Here is an 18,002-nt window from a genome sequence, read left to right as displayed (position 1 = left end):
GAAAATAGTATTGTTCCAAAGTAAAGAGAAAATTTTACAATATGAAATACACTCAAAGAATTAACATGATTAGTTTGATGAATTTTTAAATTTATAATTTTTTTTAAAAAGTTCTTAAAATTTAGAGAGAGAAAGTGTCACAGTTTGAATTCTTATGATCAAAGAAGATTTAGATAATATATCTTTAGTCAAATATCTTTTTGTGAAATATATGATTTTTTTAAGGCGCCTTAGGGTAAAAAAATAAAAATGACTATTATAGTCATGATTTTAATTATTTATAACAATTATAGATAACCACAATAATTTTTAATCTCTTATAATAATTATATATAACAATACTATTTCCATTATTTATAAAAATTATTTACATTAATTACTATTAATTATTATTTATAGGTTTAATTGTATTTTCTTTCCAATAGGGTTATGAATTGAGTAATCACTTATTTATAATTTTCTCTTTATAATAAAATATTTGTAGCATCCAAAGATGTAGATACAATTGATGGAAGTCTACTGTGTGTAAATTTTTTATCCTATTGTCTTTCTAAATTTTTATCATTAAAATTTATAAAATATAAAACATGTATCTTTCATCTCATCCTATTGTCATTCTCAACTAATTATATTTTTTTATTTCAATATTAGTTATAAATTATGAGTACTATTGGGTATATGAATCAATTGGAAGAAAATTATTTTATGTTAATTAGTGATTTTAAGTTCAAGTTTTAAATATATAGTTAAATAATTGTATTAAATATTTAAAAAGGTTTTGCAATCTATCTTGCCTGACATAAGAAATAAATGTGGTTTGTGGAAAAAAAAATAATATAAATTACGAGTACCGTCTTTATTCTTCATAAATTAATGAGTGAGATATTTATATATCTTATTGTTATTTACCTTTGAGTTGTTCTTTTTATTATACAATTATAATATTAAAATATTTTATCTTTTCATCTATATATTTTAATTTATTATTTTCTAAAAAGTGAACATGTACTCTATTTACATATTTTGTGAAATAAAACAAACAACTTAAAAATTTATAATCGTATTTTATTTTACTAAAGTTTTTCCTACATAACATGAGTTAAAATTACTCACTAATCAGAACTTTTTTTTTTTGAAAGACACTAATCAAAACCTATTTATCAATAGTTAAACTTTCTTATTTTCCTAAAATATTTACTTTAAAATAATTCAAATATAATCATAAAATAATGGCACCTTCTCACCTATGCATCAAATATAACAGGCATTTAATGATATAGATTTAAATTTAATGATTAGATTAAACTCCATAGTAGCAATGTACAAAAAAAAAACGATTCCACAGTAAACACGGTACACTTCACCACACAAGAACACAGCCTCTCCTCTAAAAAAACAAAACATGACCAAAGAGAAAATAAAAAAAGAAAAAACACTGCACACACTTCACAGTGTTCACTCTCGCAAGTTGCAAGGTGCAATCACTTCCACACTCACTCACTCACTTGCCGTCATTCTCGTTCTTCTTCTTCTTCTTCAAAAAAGGCCAAGATAAAGAAGGCTACTGGCTTGACAAAATTGAAGAGAAAGAAACTCATGATGGATCCCACTTGAAGGGCCACTGGAGCCTAAGATAAAGAAGGCTAAGATAGTAGGGCTAATGTAGAGAAAACAACACAAACATTCCATCTTATTAAACTCGCTTCATGTGCATGAGTAACCTTATCCTTCTTGTAAGCTATAGAAATTAGAAAGAGTTTTTGTTTTTAGTCTTAATCTTTCGATTCATTAGGAAAAAATGATTTTAACTAATTCGGAGTGGTCGGGAACAAGTAAAACCTATCTAAGAATTATTTCCGTCAAGGATTAAATTCGGATATTATCTAAACAATTTAATCTTAACTTCAACACATTAGCCTCAACCTCTTGTACTCAATCATTTGATTAATTAAAAAAAGAGTAAATGCACTCTAAAGTTGTCTCGGCCTATAAATAGGCATCCTATTAAAGAGTCAACAAATCATTTAGATAAATTTTGCAGGTGGCTAGCTGATCGTAGCCATAGGTATCCCTATGAATTACCCTTGAGATATATCACGGGAATAGATGTACTCACTTGAAATTTTCACACGACAATGTGATGCAAAATTCCTTCTTAAGAGGTTAAATAAGCATAACCCCATCTCATATTAGTCATATATGAATGTCTCCAAGAAACATGAACAGAATCTTCACACACGTTGGCGTGTAAGAACTTCATATCCATCTCCTGTGAACGTTTACCAAGATACAGGTAGACCCAAATATTGCACGATCACATGAAAATTTCACACCATCCACTCCTTTGTGTCAAGCAACTAATGGAGATTTCCTGAGTTTATCAATTTTCATAGCGAAATGCATGGCAATATGCTCCATCCTAGCATCAACTAGAGCTTCCTTCAAGGTACTAAACATTTTGGCAGGAGGCCGAATGCCAACATCCAACATTTCTTGGAAGTACTTACACGCTTCATCCAACTTACTTTCATGGCACAAGGCACAGACCAACGTGGAGAACAAATGCATTCCAGGAAGAATTCCCTTCCCTTTCATCTCATCCCAAACTGCCACCGCCATATCCAACCGCTCTTCATTGCATAACATCCTCACCATGATCTCATACGTGGTCACACTCGCCTTACACCCAAACTCGCCACTCATCCTCTGGAAAACCGAGCAAGCCTCTTCAACCCTACGACCCTCTATAAGATGGTGAAGTATAATATCAAACGTTCGAGAATTCGGACCAATCCCACACTTCTTCATCTCACCAACCATCCTATACGCATCATCCATCCTTAAAGACCAGCAATAAGCCCCAACAACAGCATTGTAAGTGGGAGCCTCCGGTGCAAAACCACTAGCTTTTGATACTTCAAAAAACTCAAGAGCTTCGTCCAATCTCTTATGAGAACCCAAACCTTTAATCAAAGTGCAATACACATGGGGACTAGGCCTCAAACCCTTAGCTTTCATCTCATGGTACAATCCAATGGCATCATCAAATTTCTTAGCCTTGCAATACGCATTCATGATTATCCCATACGCAACAACATCAAGCTGAAACCCTTTATCCTCCATCTCCCTACACACCTCATTGACTTTAATCAAGTTCTGCTGCTGACTCCACCCTTCTAATAAAATGGTGTAGGACTTGATATCAGGGTCCAACCTTAAGTGCCGCATTTTATCAAACACCTCGTGTGCCTCCTCCACACACTTGGATTTGCATAAAACATCGACCAACCTATTGAAATCCGACGCGTGCGGCTTCAAACCATACTGTTCCATTTTCTCGAACGTCTCGATTGCTTCCTTGGCCTTCCGTGCTCTCGCGTATCGTCGAGCAACGAGGGCAAAAGTCTCAGAAGTAAGCAACTTTCGTTGCTTCATGCCGTTGACCAGAGTCCAAATCATCTTGAACTGTCTGATCTTACCCAGTCCTTCGATCAAGGCGTGGAAGGCTTCAGTGGTGTATTTGAACTCGCTTTGCTTCTCGGCCCAACGGAAGAACGACAGCGCCAGGACGCCGGCGTTGCTGAGTCTGTTAAGGACCTCGAGGACGAGCTCCGGCGAGGGCTTCGCCGAAACGGCGGCGAGAGAGGCGTCGACGGTGAAACCGCGGGTCGTGGATAGGATTCTGCAGATTGCTTCGGCGTCGGGGGTTGGTCGAGGTTGGGCCGTGTGGAAGGCAAACTTGTGGGTTTCTGAAGGCCCATTGGGGATTTGGGTGGGTATGGAGTGATGGTGGTCGAAAATTGAAGGTGGAAGGGATGCTGATGAATATTTTGGGAGGGAAAGGAGGTTGGGGGTGGTGAATCTTTTGGATGACCACAAAAATGCCATGGAAGTGACACTTGCTACGAGTGAAAGTCTTTAAATATTATTATTATTTTGGCTAAATTACAAATTTGATTTTCTATTTGTCTCATAATTTAATTTTATTTTTCCTATAATTTAATTCACTAATTTAATTTCTTAATTTTTTCAACGATCAATTTCGGAAGATTAACATAACGGGATTGAAAAAAAATAAATGAAAGACTAAATTCATGAATTAAATTATAAAATTGAATTCTAGACAATAAAATTTGCAACTTACCCTATTATTTTTATTTTTATGATATACAAGTGACAGATACATATAACATGTTTGAATTGCCTTTAAAATTATGATGATTACCTCAAACTCATGTTATCACCATGATTTTTCTAAAACAACTAAATGTTATTTCATATTCACTTTCATAATTGATTTTGGCTCACGTGATTGCTACCCCAAACATGCTATTAACCTATTATTGTAATAATAATTGAATAGATTTTATTTTAAAGGATAGCTATCACTTAAATAGTAGGCCTAATTATTAATTTGTTTCTCAAATTATTTAAAATGCATCCCTTTGATTCCTAAATTTTTAAATACTCCAATTAAATTCTTTAGTTATTAAAATTGCATCAAGTAAATATTTTTCACCTGTTAATTTAAGTGACAAAATTATCTTTCGTGACACTCATTTGATATTACCATATATATTGCCGGTCAATTAACAATTCTAAATTGTTAACACAAGATAACCTTTCAAATGTTACAATGAGAAAGTTGGTTGACAATTCTAAATTGCCAACACTAGATAACCTTTGAAATGTTATAAGAAGATTAAATTTAGTCTAATTCATTAATTCCTTGCCAATAATAGTTGAGATTAGAAGACAAATTATTATTTTATATGTAACATTGAATTGTCTCTAATTTGTAATTTTTACAAAAAAATAGAAAATAGAAGTGATTGAATTATCACAAAGAAAGTTCACACACTAACATGATTTGGTAACAAAATGTGTTATTTTTATTTATTTTCCTATATTAAATATATATTATATCTATAGTGATTACTACCAAGGAATTGCCAACACTTCTTAAAGATTGTTAGCGTATTAAGTTTTTACAGGGACTAAAATCAAATTTGATGACATTTTAAATGACCAAAATCATTTTTCTTCTTTTTTTTAAAAAAATTATCGTTGAGAACTTCACATAAGCCTCCAAAGGAAGCATGTTTTACTACTATTTCAATTAATAGAACCACACATTCAATCTATATGAAGGTTTATTATCTTTTTCAGTGAATGCTAAGAGTAAGAGATAAGCAGTTGAACCAAACAAACTAGAATCAGTTGGTTGACTGGTAATAGGGAGCAGTGAGATTAGACTGACCAGTCACAGTTCCACTTTCCAGATTCAGCAATCAGCACCAATGAAGTTGAGGGACCACTGATCTAACCTCTTCCATTTCAAAATATGCTAGACAGTAACACATGGCACGTGGAAATCTGTTGATCCAGCAATCATACAATATAGTATATAATTACGATAAAAAGTGCAATTATGGGAGAATGGAAAATGACAATCATTTCTAAAAAGAATGAACTTTCTGCTCTGATCATTCAGAATCCCTAGGTAATGAGGACACATACAGAACATACATGACGAAAATGGAAGCAGGAGGGAATATCCTCCCACTGATTGAAGGTATTGGAGGATCCACTACAAATATCAAGCCTTCAAAGCTTAAATATATATCCCCTTCCCCACTGCAACTCTGATGTGTGGCTATCAACACTCACAAACACTGCTATGACTCCAAGATTGATATTACATTTTGGTTACCAAAGAATGTGATTTCAGCAAAAGGCAACTTCTACTGGTCGATGAATCGTGGTGCTTAGATTGCACAACTTCCTAAAATGCTTTTATTCTCGTGTATATTCACTGGCACTGATTGGTCTGTGAGTTCTGGTCATCAAGAAGGTTAGAAACAGACCCTTCAAGCTTCTTAGCCTGAGGACCTGGTTTCACAGTGTTGACATCACCCCATTGGGAGCATGGATCCACCCACCAGCTCCTCCGTCCGGTGCACCACGCTCCTGGAGTAACTCGATGGCGACCACGTTGGAGGATCTTTTCATCAATCATGTCCAGCACAGGATTATTAAGTTGAAACTGTCTAGCAAAAGCAGCCCCACTTTCTGCCATCTGATTGTAAACAGAGGCGTTAAGGAAGTGAGGTTCCATCTTTGGAGGATTGTCCCAGATCATATATCGTAAGTCACCATTTACTGTCGTGTTCTTAAATTCTGGCACATTGCAAACAACTGAGTGAAAATACCCTTCTTGAGATAATTTCACATTTGTAAAATACATCAGTAGGGTCCGAGGTAAATTGTCCCAACCAAAAATGCAGAACTCCAGAAAGGGCCGGCTCAAGATGACCCATGGTGAACCTGCATGGCAAGAAAATAATTAAACATTTAGGGGGGGAATAGCAAAGTCCCAGGCTTAGATTGTGTTACACAAATGGCATGAGAGAAAAGATTTGCCTGTAAAGAGTTTGAACGCGTCAGGCGTTGGCCTCTTTTCTGTAGCTTGAAAAATTTGACTTTTCCTTGCTAAATATAGTCCCGGGTCAACTACAATTGGCTGGAACCTATCACTCCTGCATGACAAAATAAACACATAATAAATAAATGATACAGGACTAACTGAATAAGTGCCAAAAATTAGCAGCTAGAATTAGTAGTAGTTTCATACTCTTTCCATCCAAGGTCACCAGTGTGATCAATGAAATTGAGGTCTCTACTAACAGAAGAGAAAACATGGGACAGATCTGATAAAGATAATAGAGTTGGATCAGTAACTTAGAAAAGTATGGAAAGAAGGCAAACATCAAGCTGAGATGAGAATATGAACAAAAAACAAAGAACTCTATTGACCTTCAAACAAGCAGAATTCAGTGAATGAAGTTTAGAATAATGAGTATTTCTTCACTTAAAATAAATAAATAAAATAGTGAATATAAATGATCTTGTACTGCAACTAAAATAATATATAGCAAAACCGATAAAGATGTCCGGCTCTACTGGTATCAGAGGAACCCCAATGTTTATTTTTAATCAACAAGGCCATGACACGACTAGGGTCTACGAGAACCGAAGCAGAATAGAGTGTTGCCACTTGCCAATCTAGAGGTTAATGATAATTTATAGCCAAACTCAAAATTTTTGGACCAGCGAGCTCCATTGGCTGTACAGGGTTCTAAGGGTTCACTTGCAAAACATGAAATGCCTTAGGAGATTCTAGTAAAAACAATGTGTCTGGTTGAATGCCTCACAAGTGACTCACATATTGGGGCATCAAAAGCCCATCTCTGTGGTTACCAACATACAAACATGTGTTTTCTTTACTGTTGGCCTTGGACAAGTGCCATTAGTGATATCTCTGACTCCATCCATGTAGCCCTCAAATGATTAAGTGTTTTCAAGATGGACTGACATCTCAAGATTTTCATCTACAACTAACAAGTGCCATTAGTGATATCTCTGACTCCATCCATGTAGCCCTCAAATGATTAAGTGTTTTCAAGATGGACTGACATCTCAAGATTTTCATCTACAACTAACAAGTGCCATTAGTGATATCTCTGACTCCATCCATGTAGCCCTCAAATGATTAAGTGTTTTCAAGATGGACCGACATCTCAAGATTTCCATCTACAACTAACAGTATGCAATAGTAGGTGTATATCAGTGTGCAATGTCCCCCCCCCCCTTCATCATAATCATAATGAAAGTTTGAACTACATGTCTGTTGCTCCTGATTATGCTTACTTCCTGTAGCAGGTGTATACCAGAGTGAAACATACCCAATTGTCCTTGTTAAATCCAAAAGCATAATTGAAGTGCTGAAACTAATAATTAAACAGCTGCAGCTGTCCATTCCCCTTAAAACATTTTAGTATCTACAAGCTATTTTTTACAAGCTTTTTGCTCAAAACTATTTGACATTTGAGCATGCTAAATAACATCTTCTGGGCACATATCAGTCAGACTATCTGTTAATTCATCATTAACAATTTCATTCCACAACTTGCTACTCCACTTTGTAAGGATGCTTAAAAAATTCCCTCCAATTAGAAGCCCATGCTCCAGTCTTATAAGATCTGTATAACAAGATCAGTATTTCAACTTATCAATTCATGAGCAAATAACAATAATCACATGTAATCCCATGCAATCAGAAGAATTGACTTGGTCCCTTGTCAGATTTTGCAATATTAAGCACTGAAGATATTCAACCTTCTATCACATAAAATACAATCCCCAGCTTAGAATCAATCTCTTCCATTTGGAAATTAGTATGCAACGCCAAAGCAGTTTGTCAAAAATTCTCAAGCTATACTTTGGCAGGAGTGTGAAATGCATTCACAAACAGGTTGAACAAAACAAGGTAAGCAAATAAAGTAACTTCAAATTCATAAGATGACCTAAACTCATTCACTAGCAAACTGAACCAGATTTTTGGTGGAGTTTCTTCAGACTTGACTATTCACAGATGAGTTTGAAGAATCTCTAGCTCAGAATTTGTTATTTGGTTAAGATAAGAAGTTAAGAACCATAACTTCTGTCTTTTGGCTGTAACCACCAAAGGCGAAGCCAAGAGCAAGTTCCCCCTGACCTGTCGCCCATAAATACCCTTCTACCATCTCTACCTCCTCACTCCTGTCTCCACAGCAGCGATCCTCAATACCCTCTTTCCCTTTTGCAGCCCCTCTCAATTTATGTCTTGGCTTCACCTCCTGGGTTTTACCAGACATTCCTTATGCATGAAAAAACTAATCATTTGGAAAACCTGTCTTTTCAACTTAGTGTCCTCCACATTCAATACTATATCCTAAATCATGGTCAACTCTAGGTAGAATTTAAAATGTATTTAGAAAATGAAAATTAGAATTCAAAGTAACACATGGACGGACCTCAGTTTAATTAACCTGTAACGACCAATCCAATGTGAAGACATTTCAGTATTGTTTTAAAAGTACAAACCTTAAACATCAGTATTTGAACCAAAAAATATCAATGCAAAAAGAAATCTCAAAATGAGAACTTAAAGAAAGTATCATTTATTCACATAAAAGCAAATTACATGGACCTCAATGCAAAAGTCTTTTAGAACTAATCAAACAGAACTCATGAAATTCCAAAACAAGGAAGTAAAATTAAGATTTAAGACAACTAGAGAAATTTTAAAAAGAAAAACATATATGAATATTTATACTGACATACATAAATTCAAGCTGATCATATTAAAGATTTAATGATAAGACACCATTTTCAAATAATCCGGGATAAATGAAATGAGTAAGCATGCATCTAAGGGCAAGCTCGTTGATTTGAAAATTAATTCTAAACACCACATCAAGTTTCCAATAAATACTGAATATGTTTGGGAGTTGGATTCTGGAGGGAAATGGAAGGGAGGGCAAATTTTCATTTTTAATAAATATATTCTCTAATTTGATCAAATTTAAAATGAAACAAATAAAAAGACAGTTTAGCATAAACTTCATGTCTTAATTCAAAACTAAACTATTAGCTCTCCCTTTCCTTTCCCTCCAAAACTCCACCCCAAGCATACACTAAAAAAAAGGGAGCTAAAAGAAAAGGGTGATCTAAAGGAACAAAAAGTGAATTTTTGGACCACTCAAATTGCAGAAACTTTCCAATGAGTACCAAGACACTACTACTTAATAATAGATCACTCAAAAATCAAATTCACAAATACAGAATTACCAACTACAAAGCCCATTGATTTTTCCTTTTAGAGGGTAATTTGATTTGAATATGAATCCTACACCTTCAAATTTCTAACTAATACAGCATCAATCTAGGTATTGATTCATCAAAACACGGTCACAAATTCAAGATGCAAATAGAAAAGACCAAATAGGCATACCATCCTGAGTTATGAGAGGATAATCCCGTGCACTCAAGGTGATGAACCAATTCCACCCACTATCCAATTTGAGCATAATGGCGGCAGCCCGGAGAGTGATGGCAACATTGGAGGATCCCAAGTAGGTGACATAATCAGCCTTGCCAACCACATCCACATTCCCGAAAGTGCGAATCACCGGCACCGCCCTCACGGCAGCAACCAGAGCCTGCCTCTCCTCATCCCTGGCATCCCTCCCAAGATGGAGGAGGTACCTATTCCTAGGATGGTAAACTGCCAACAACAAACGCAAGATCCGGTCTTTGTCTTGGTTACCACCAGAGATAAAGTATGCAAAAGCTGGAGGGTAGTGAGAACCGTGATGAACAAGTGAAGGGAAAACCTTTGGGGTACTAAAGGCAGAGAAAGAGGACATCAAAAGAAGCATGAGAGATAGGAATACTGCACTGAATAGAGTGAAAAGCCATTTCCTCTCAGCTCCCATACCCACTACTGTTCTCTCTAATTTGGTGTTGGGGCATATGATACAATATGGGCGTGTCTTGTTTAAGAGAAAGAAGCGATTCTGATAACTGGGTCTGGCTAGAGTCTGGGTTTTGAGACTCTTCTCGGCAATGGGTCGTTGAAGATCTTGGCTTTACCTGGTTTGGTGATGATTGGCATGGAAGCTAGTATTAAAACTAACTACCCTAAGATGCATATAAAATAAAATAAAGTGAAAGTAACATATAATGGAAGTAAATGGTGGCGATGATGGAAAGATGCAAAACCCGGATCAGAAAGTTCCAAAACCTTTCTCCAGTTTTGTTGGCTCTCGTTAATTCAAATCCCAAAGTTGTGAAGAAGTTCAGTGGGATTAAAAAGAGAGAGAGAGAGAGGGCTAGGGTTTCTTGCAAGTTAGATTGGTTGTTTTGTTAGGTGCTAAGGAAGAAAATGGAGATCACGGATTTCTTCTCTTTCTCTTTTCTCTCTATTGAATGATGATGTTAAGATTCAAGTTTATTTTAATTTTCAAGCAACCCAACAAAATGAGCAAATTATTACATAAATGAATAAATAAAGACAAAATTCGGGCACAGTCTACAAGTATGCACATATATAAATTTTCGGTAAAAGGTGAACAAGTATGATACTGTGATGAGATTATACTTTACTTGAGCGGAAATAGTTGACTGTTATCTCCACGAGCCAAGCAAGCGCGTGTTTGAATTTTTATCAGAAGCAGCGCCAGCGTCACCGCTCTCGTCATCAAGATCAGGATGAAAGTGTTGTATACGCACCCTTCTAGAAAGTGGGATGACATTAGTTTCTTGAACGTTTTTTTTTCCAAGTTGATAAAAACATTCGTATTGGAAAAAATTGAATATGTAAAGGCTGCTCCTTTAAAAACAGATTTTTTTTTTCTAAATCAATAATGGTAAAATAAGTTTAAAAACATTTAAGTATGAATTATTTTCAAAGAATTAGCAGTTGATGCATTTGAAATATCATAACTAGGTGACGAAACTCAATCATCTTAAATAAGATATTGAATTTAGGTTTAATCGATTAAATTTTTCAATAAATATTAGTCATTAATAAAATTAATAAATATTTCATATTAATATCATGATTAAAAAAATAACAATTAGGTAACTGTATAAATCCAAAAGTTTGACATAATGTATGGAAATCACAAAGTGGGCTTATGTGAGAGCATAGACACTAATGTTATAAAAATCGATTTAGCCCAACGGATCTAATCAGTTCAAGATAACCTAGTTAGACTAGTTTCCTTGATAGACCATTCATGCATGTGATCCGGGATGACTCGACTAAATTCAATCGATTTTGAGAACCTGACAATCAAACCAGTTTTATAACCCTGGATTAGGCTATGCACACAAAAAAAATGGATCATCTCTATGAAATCATTTTGATGTCTTATTATTATCAATTATTATTTTAAATTTTAGAGTATGAAAAAAAAATTGTTAATCAAATAATGTTAGTTATATATTTATATATAATAAATATATATATAATTTTAAATTTTTAATATATATCAGATCAAACTGAACCAACTATTAATCCACCAATTAAATCACTAATTCACTATCTTGACCAAATCAATAACCCAATCGATTTTCATAACATAACATTGGGAGACAGAACAGGAACGTAACGTAGCATTGACAAATAATATGCTTCAGACATCAAACAAAAGGGGCGTGTCCCAAAACGAATCTGATATAGTTTTATTCTAAAAAAAAATGGGGATTTAAAATTTGGGTTAATGTTCCTTCAAAAATAAATTGGGTTAATGTGCAAATGTCGATAAACTGGTGAGGTGAACACTCATCGCTATGTGACAAAAAATATTAAAAAACTATGCTTCTGTTTTTGTGTGTACTCCTATTTGTTGCAGTGAGCACTTGGAATTGATTTTTGGTTAAAATTATTTTAGAAATAACATCAGATTGACTATATTAGGGTGGACAATTTTTAATGGAAATAATTATATAAAATTGATACAACTTAATTCAGAATCAATTTTAAACACAATCAATTCTTTAACGTAAAATCAAACACATAACAATTTATTTAAATTCACTGACATTTTAACATGATTCTAAAGGATTCAAATTAGAAATTTACATACTATCATCAACCTCTAATGCAAAACTTTATTAGATAAATTATTAAGACAATTTTAATTTTGATTAAAAAACAACACTAGAACTACTTAAAATATAGGACATCTAAATTTTGTCCACTTAACAATAACATTAAAGAATTCAAATCCATTTTGTCTCCTAAAGATGAACCTCCAGCTAGCAAGTTTTTCACCCATGAAAAGTTGGGCTAGTTAAAAATTGCTTCACATGCTTTAATGAAAAAGCAAAACTATTTAAATCCGATTAATATACATACAAAATATAGCACATTATTTATAACCCTCAGCACACTGAGGATGGCTTATAAAATTCTTCTAAGCCAGGACGGACAAACACATTCAATTCATCATGTGTTGGATTGTTTTGCAAAAAGTAACGACCAATGAGAAAAGGAAAAGAAAGAAATCACGGTTGTATAACTTCAGATTGAGTGAACCGAGTCCTCATCACTGCCTTCACTATCACTATTGCTGCTACTCCCACTACCACTTTCACTTCCGCTTTCACTACTGCTACTACCACTACTGCTGCTAGAAGTAGATGTCTGCTCATCCCTCCCCAGTGCATTCACCTGGTCTTCGAGAGCTTCTGCAGCATTGGGTCCTTTGTCCACCTCATCACCACTATCATCCACGTCGGCGATCTCATCATCAGTGTGTGGAACATTCATGTCAAATCCAACATTATCTTTTTCTTCAACATTATGGTCATCCTCAGGTGTTTCGCTGCCAAAAAGGTCATGAATATCTATATCTTGATGTTCCTCGACTTCATTTTTAGCATCTGGTGAGGTATTAATGGGCAGTTCATTTAGATGATCAAATGACCTCTTAGAACCAGATTTGATTCCTGCCATATTGCAAGTAATCACGCACAATATTAAATTAATCTCAGTTCATAAATAAATAAATAGAAAAGCCACTGCAAACTATTTCATCAATTCTGAATGCACCACATCTGGAATCAACAGAGCACACATCCAACAAAAAAGTCTTCGGTCAGTGTGTGTAAGACAATGGAAATTTGTAATAAGCAAAGAAAACACAAAAATCATCAAGTTGGAAAGCATGGATAGAAGACTTTTACACAAACGTCGATATGATAAATGACCTCTCACAGATTGAAGTATATCAAGTTATCAACAGATTATACTCAACAGCATCACATAAAATGATGAAAATGAAAAACTTAGAGCCTGTTTACTTTGAAAAACCTTTAAAAACTCAGCACAGTCCAGACATGCAATTACATAAACCTTCAAACTATATGATGCATACCAGTATTCTCGGGTTCACCAATATCAATGCGTTCCACTTCAACCTGCAGAATCAACATAAATACCATTAAGGGTATTTGAGTAAAAGAGATAAGAAAAAGTACAAGAAACAAACTATTTGCTTTCCTTCCATTACCAAAAGCAATGACTCAGACCAAAAGAGAAAATATGGTCAACAACTTGGGAAAGAGATTTGCAGGGTATTTATGGTTCATTTAGAAAACCATATACTCCAACTGCCAATCTCCAAAAATGTAAAATGGCAGCCTTCATTTCCTTTTATAATCCTCTTTTCCCCCCTCAATTAACAAGTACTTCAATTATGTTGATAAAAAACGAAAAATAGCTTACTGAGTAATTAGAAGGATACAAAGATTGGCCATGTCATCAAATGAGAAGTACCTCCACGATGATAAACAACCATGTTTATAATAGCCCTCCTGCCCTCTCCAATAAAACTCCCACCCTGCCCCCCCCCCCCCCCCCCCCCTATCTCTTAGCTCTGTATCATTATGATATCAAGAGGATATGCATTATGATAATCATACACAAAGTACCACACACAATAAGTTTTTAACTTGCATAAATAACAGTAAAAATCTAAAATGTATTGCAAAAATAACCATATTCATAATGGAACGTTTCCAACTGCATACATTTTTAAGATGCAATGGACTTAACTATTACACAAACAACTATGCTATAAATAGTTAGTGAGCACTTACTGGCACAGCCGGAAATGAGCTCCTGCCAAGAGGTGCTGGTTTTACAGACTTCCCAACAGGGGATGATCGAGGATCTAAAGCTGGTCCAGATGGAGCAGCCACAACTGTAGATGCAGCACCTGCAGATTCACCAGGCATTCGTAGATGCCGCAGTTGCTTAACAGCCCTATGAAGCCGCTCCAATCGAAGTGTCTCACCATCAAAGAACAATACAGCATCATTTTCCTTGTATTCCTCACTATTCCCCTCAAATGTCACCTTGGGCTTTCCTATTTGGTTGTTCTGAAATTCCACAGAAACCCTGTTCTCTTTGGTCTTGCGTAGCAATCCTGGCTTAGTCTTATCAACTGAAGCTGGCTTAAATTCATCTGTACAGATTTCAAGATTTCAAAGACTAAAATTCAACACAAATAAGGAAAAAGAATAAAAAAAATGTCAAAAGCATAAAAATATAATCATTGCAGAATCAAGTATGACATTCCATGTCTGATTGCTAGAAACTAAGAGGAAAACAAATACTGACCCACCAGAAAAGGAAAAATATTAGAAATGACTTTTGTATTTGGTAACTTACATCGTAGGGTGCAGTATTTATTAGAGGAATCATCTTTGAAGGAAGGTCCAAGGGTGAGATTGTACCACCGATCAGGCTCAGGAGCAGTCTTGGGCTCTTCTTGAGATTTGTTAGCCATGGTGGAAGAAAAGTTCAGAAACCTGAGACAGCCAGTTTGGAACAATCTTTTTTATTGAATTCATTCAAAAAGACACATTTAAATCAATAAACAAGACTTCTATTATTGGCAACATATAAAGAGCATAGGAATCAATTTCCATTACATTTTTATTTATTGGCTTAGATCGACAAATCAATAGAACATATACCAAAGGTTGTCCAACTAAACTCAAGAGTTCATGTAAAATCATAGAGGCATAATTATATTAAAATACCTTAAATATACTCCTAAATCCCAAAACTATACTGTAAACTTTACAAGATTACTCTGACATATACATATACTGTCAATTCCCAAAATTTTAAATGCTGAAATTAATACTCCCAATATTTCGGCATTTTTGCAGACATGAAAATATACTTCAGGTCAAGACAAATAACACCTTATAGTAGAGAGGGGCGAAAATCAGGCTTGTATGTGGTTTGCAGCTCCTAGTTGCTGCTCTGCTTGAACAAGGAGAGACCAAACACAGAGAAATTAGGCAACCGTGAGAATGGAAGACAGACAGCGAGAATTGCGATGAGAAACAGAGAACAAACCTTCAATGGATGATGGCGGAAGAGAAGATGGTCAAATCAAAGGAGCCTACACCGGAATGGAGATGGAATCACGAGAAAAATTGAGACCAGATGGAAATTGCGAGAGAGAAGAGAACTATGGTGGCCTAATGTTTTCTGTCTCAACGCACCTCAAATCAAAATGGCCCCCCAAACATGTGTCGTTTTGGGTGAGGAATTTGCCCCAGCCAACTAAGAAATTTCACAAACCCAAATATCAACCCAAATCTCACTATACGAATCAATAATCAGCATCATTACATTAAAACAAAAAATATGCTCAATTATCAGGAAAAAATAAAAAATAAAAACCACAAGTATTTCAGTGGATAAAAAATTGAAAATAATGGTAAATGTCTTGTCATTATAGGTATTAGGCAAAAAGCGCCCTTAAGGTGCTAGGGAATTTAAAGTTTTAATGCCTTGAGGCGAGAGGCACTGAAAAGCACATGCCTTATGAAAGAAAGGAATTAACATTAGAAACAGAAAACAGTAAAATATTTCACTATTTTGCATTGATCTTCCGTATAAAATATCTACTCAAGCATAAGATGCACGGTAAAATTAAAAGATTATGATAAATGAATAAAAAACAAGTAAATATTTACTCAAACAACATAAGATACATGGTAATATTAAAAGATTATGATAAATGAATAAAAAAAAGTTAGAAAAGAAGTAAAAATAAAAAAACTCTTGTATTAAATAAAAACTGAGCAAAATCCGAAACACACAAAAAATCTCTGAAACAGAATGAGAAAACAAATACATAAAAGCAAAAGATATGGATATGTTTGGAAACAGATAAATGAATAGACAAAAATAAGTAAAATAACATGGGTGCAGGAAAAGAGAATCAGAATCACATACTTACAAAGATTAACACAAACAAAGAGATTAGGGAGAGAGAGAATGATTGAATCCGAAAAGATGATTGAGATTTGGAATGGGATGAGTGAATTAGGGTTTGTGAAGAAGAATCAGGGGTTTTGTTTGCCTTGACTGGGAAAAGCTGGGATGGAATTAAGGTTAGGACTTGAGAGGCAAGATGTTTTTATTTGAGCTGAGTGCTGAGACATGAAATGGAGTGGACTTTCAGTGCTCCTAACTTATTAATAAAGGGTGCATCAGAATCCATTAAAATATACAAATCAAGTCTAGTTAAAACCATTTTAAAAATGGTCCGCTTATTTCAGGTGTAGTTTTTGGAGTGGTTTGGTTCATTTGGTTTTTTCGCACACCCCTACTCAGATCAGTAGATTGATGTTTAGCTATTCAACAGATGAGCCAGACAGTAAGGTTTTTTAACATTGCTATTACATCTAATGCTCCTCATTTTCTTCCCTCCAATTCTGAAGATACAGGATGGAACCGATTTTTTTTTCACTTCCATTACAGTATCCAAACAATGCTATGACAACTTTATTTCATCTACATTCCACTCTTTTTAAATATCCGAATATTGCCCAAACATTTGGACCCTTTTTCCTCGGCATCATCAAGACAATCTTATCAATAAAACAAATAAACCTTCGCGATAACTACATCATCAGAACAACAAAGTTCATTCAATAATCAGGATTATCACATCACTCAACTTACAACTTTACTTTCAAGTTTCAATTCAATAATTGTTAAAAATATGGATTGTAAGACATCAATCACAGAGCAATAATATTAGTAATAGAGCCAAAAACATGTACCAGTGCTAGAATTGGGAAATGGTATTACGGTGCCGCATCGGCAATTTTCCCCTTAGGGTTCAGTCATCGGTTTTTGTTTTCCTCGTCTCTGGAAATAAGACCGAGAGAGTTTGGGAAATTAACCATTGTTATGCTATCTACTCATTATTTTTAACTTAGGGTTCCGTAATTGACCGGTCAAATAGTGGCTCGGTGTTCTAATAATTGGATCAATAATTAATTCGATTTATCTTAATATATATTAAAATTTTAAAATTATATAATTAATATTATTTAATTAAAAAAAATATTTATATTTTAAAATTTAAAATAATAAATGATAATAATAAAACATTAAAACAGTATGATAGTAAAAGTGTTCCATTGGATTACTTCAAAATAGATTGAGTTTCATCGAATCATTCCAATTTACATGTATAATCAATCCAATAACAATATCAATCCAATTATGCTATCAAATATTTATTAGATCTATCTGACCGATCCGACAACTCCTTAAAAAACCTAAGCCACGA

General features: G+C 34.5%; 3 protein-coding genes across 5 annotated transcripts; all 3 read right to left on the bottom strand.

The window, feature by feature from the left end:
• Nucleotides 1–1,898: 1,898 nt before the first annotated feature.
• On the bottom strand, nucleotides 1,899–3,909 carry LOC114402221 (pentatricopeptide repeat-containing protein At1g71060, mitochondrial-like). Its single transcript, XM_028364714.1, has one exon. The coding sequence runs from the start codon at nucleotides 3,886–3,888 to the stop codon at nucleotides 2,350–2,352; it is 1,539 nt and encodes a 512-aa protein (XP_028220515.1). The 5' UTR covers nucleotides 3,889–3,909; the 3' UTR covers nucleotides 1,899–2,349.
• Nucleotides 3,910–5,379: 1,470 nt separating this feature from the next.
• Nucleotides 5,380–10,966, bottom strand: LOC114403257 (beta-glucuronosyltransferase GlcAT14A-like). The gene is made up of 4 exons (XM_028366093.1): nucleotides 9,836–10,966; nucleotides 6,635–6,710; nucleotides 6,424–6,539; nucleotides 5,380–6,327 (listed from the first exon to the last, which is right to left on the bottom strand). The coding sequence occupies exons 1-4, from the start codon at nucleotides 10,317–10,319 to the stop codon at nucleotides 5,813–5,815; spliced, it is 1,191 nt and encodes a 396-aa protein (XP_028221894.1). The 5' UTR covers nucleotides 10,320–10,966; the 3' UTR covers nucleotides 5,380–5,812.
• A 1,714-nt stretch (nucleotides 10,967–12,680) lies between these two features.
• On the bottom strand, nucleotides 12,681–17,642 carry LOC114403330 (ELL-associated factor 2-like). Of its 3 annotated transcripts, XM_028366225.1 has the most exons (8): nucleotides 17,488–17,642; nucleotides 15,916–15,976; nucleotides 15,767–15,812; nucleotides 15,610–15,670; nucleotides 15,068–15,207; nucleotides 14,494–14,861; nucleotides 13,770–13,812; nucleotides 12,681–13,341 (listed from the first exon to the last, which is right to left on the bottom strand). In XM_028366225.1, exons 5-8 carry the CDS (start codon nucleotides 15,183–15,185, stop codon nucleotides 12,914–12,916), a joined length of 957 nt encoding a protein of 318 aa, XP_028222026.1. In that variant the 5' UTR covers nucleotides 15,186–15,207; nucleotides 15,610–15,670; nucleotides 15,767–15,812; nucleotides 15,916–15,976; nucleotides 17,488–17,642; the 3' UTR covers nucleotides 12,681–12,913. The 3 variants fall into 3 exon arrangements, with proteins under 3 accessions (XP_028222026.1, XP_028222025.1, XP_028222027.1); XM_028366224.1 differs by having other exon boundaries at nucleotides 15,767–15,976; XM_028366226.1 differs by lacking the exons at nucleotides 15,610–15,670; nucleotides 15,767–15,812; nucleotides 15,916–15,976 and having other exon boundaries at nucleotides 17,488–17,641.
• Nucleotides 17,643–18,002: the final 360 nt, after the last annotated feature.

This window comes from Glycine soja, chromosome 20 (genome assembly GCF_004193775.1).
Source record: "Glycine soja cultivar W05 chromosome 20, ASM419377v2, whole genome shotgun sequence".
Taxonomy (NCBI): Eukaryota; Viridiplantae; Streptophyta; class Magnoliopsida; order Fabales; family Fabaceae; genus Glycine; species Glycine soja.
The sequence above is the reverse complement of the archived record's forward strand: the minus strand, read 5'-3'. Positions and strand labels throughout refer to the sequence as shown.

Coding starts and splice junctions, on each gene's coding strand:
- LOC114402221 (XM_028364714.1), bottom strand. CDS start 3,888: ATGGCATTTTTGTGGTCATCCAAAAGATTCACCACCCCCAACCTCCTT.
- LOC114403257 (XM_028366093.1), bottom strand. CDS start 10,319: ATGGGAGCTGAGAGGAAATGGCTTTTCACTCTATTCAGTGCAGTATTC. Junction 6,540..6,634: donor GGTGACCTTGGATGGAAAGA/GTATGAAACTAC, acceptor TTTGTCATGCAG/GAGTGATAGGTTCCAGCCAA. Junction 6,328..6,423: donor CGCGTTCAAACTCTTTACAG/GCAAATCTTTTC, acceptor CTTGCCATGCAG/GTTCACCATGGGTCATCTTG.
- LOC114403330 (XM_028366224.1), bottom strand. CDS start 15,185: ATGGCTAACAAATCTCAAGAAGAGCCCAAGACTGCTCCTGAGCCTGAT. Junction 14,862..15,067: donor TAAATACTGCACCCTACGAT/GTAAGTTACCAA, acceptor AAATCTGTACAG/ATGAATTTAAGCCAGCTTCA. Junction 13,342..13,769: donor TGGTGAACCCGAGAATACTG/GTATGCATCATA, acceptor GCAATATGGCAG/GAATCAAATCTGGTTCTAAG.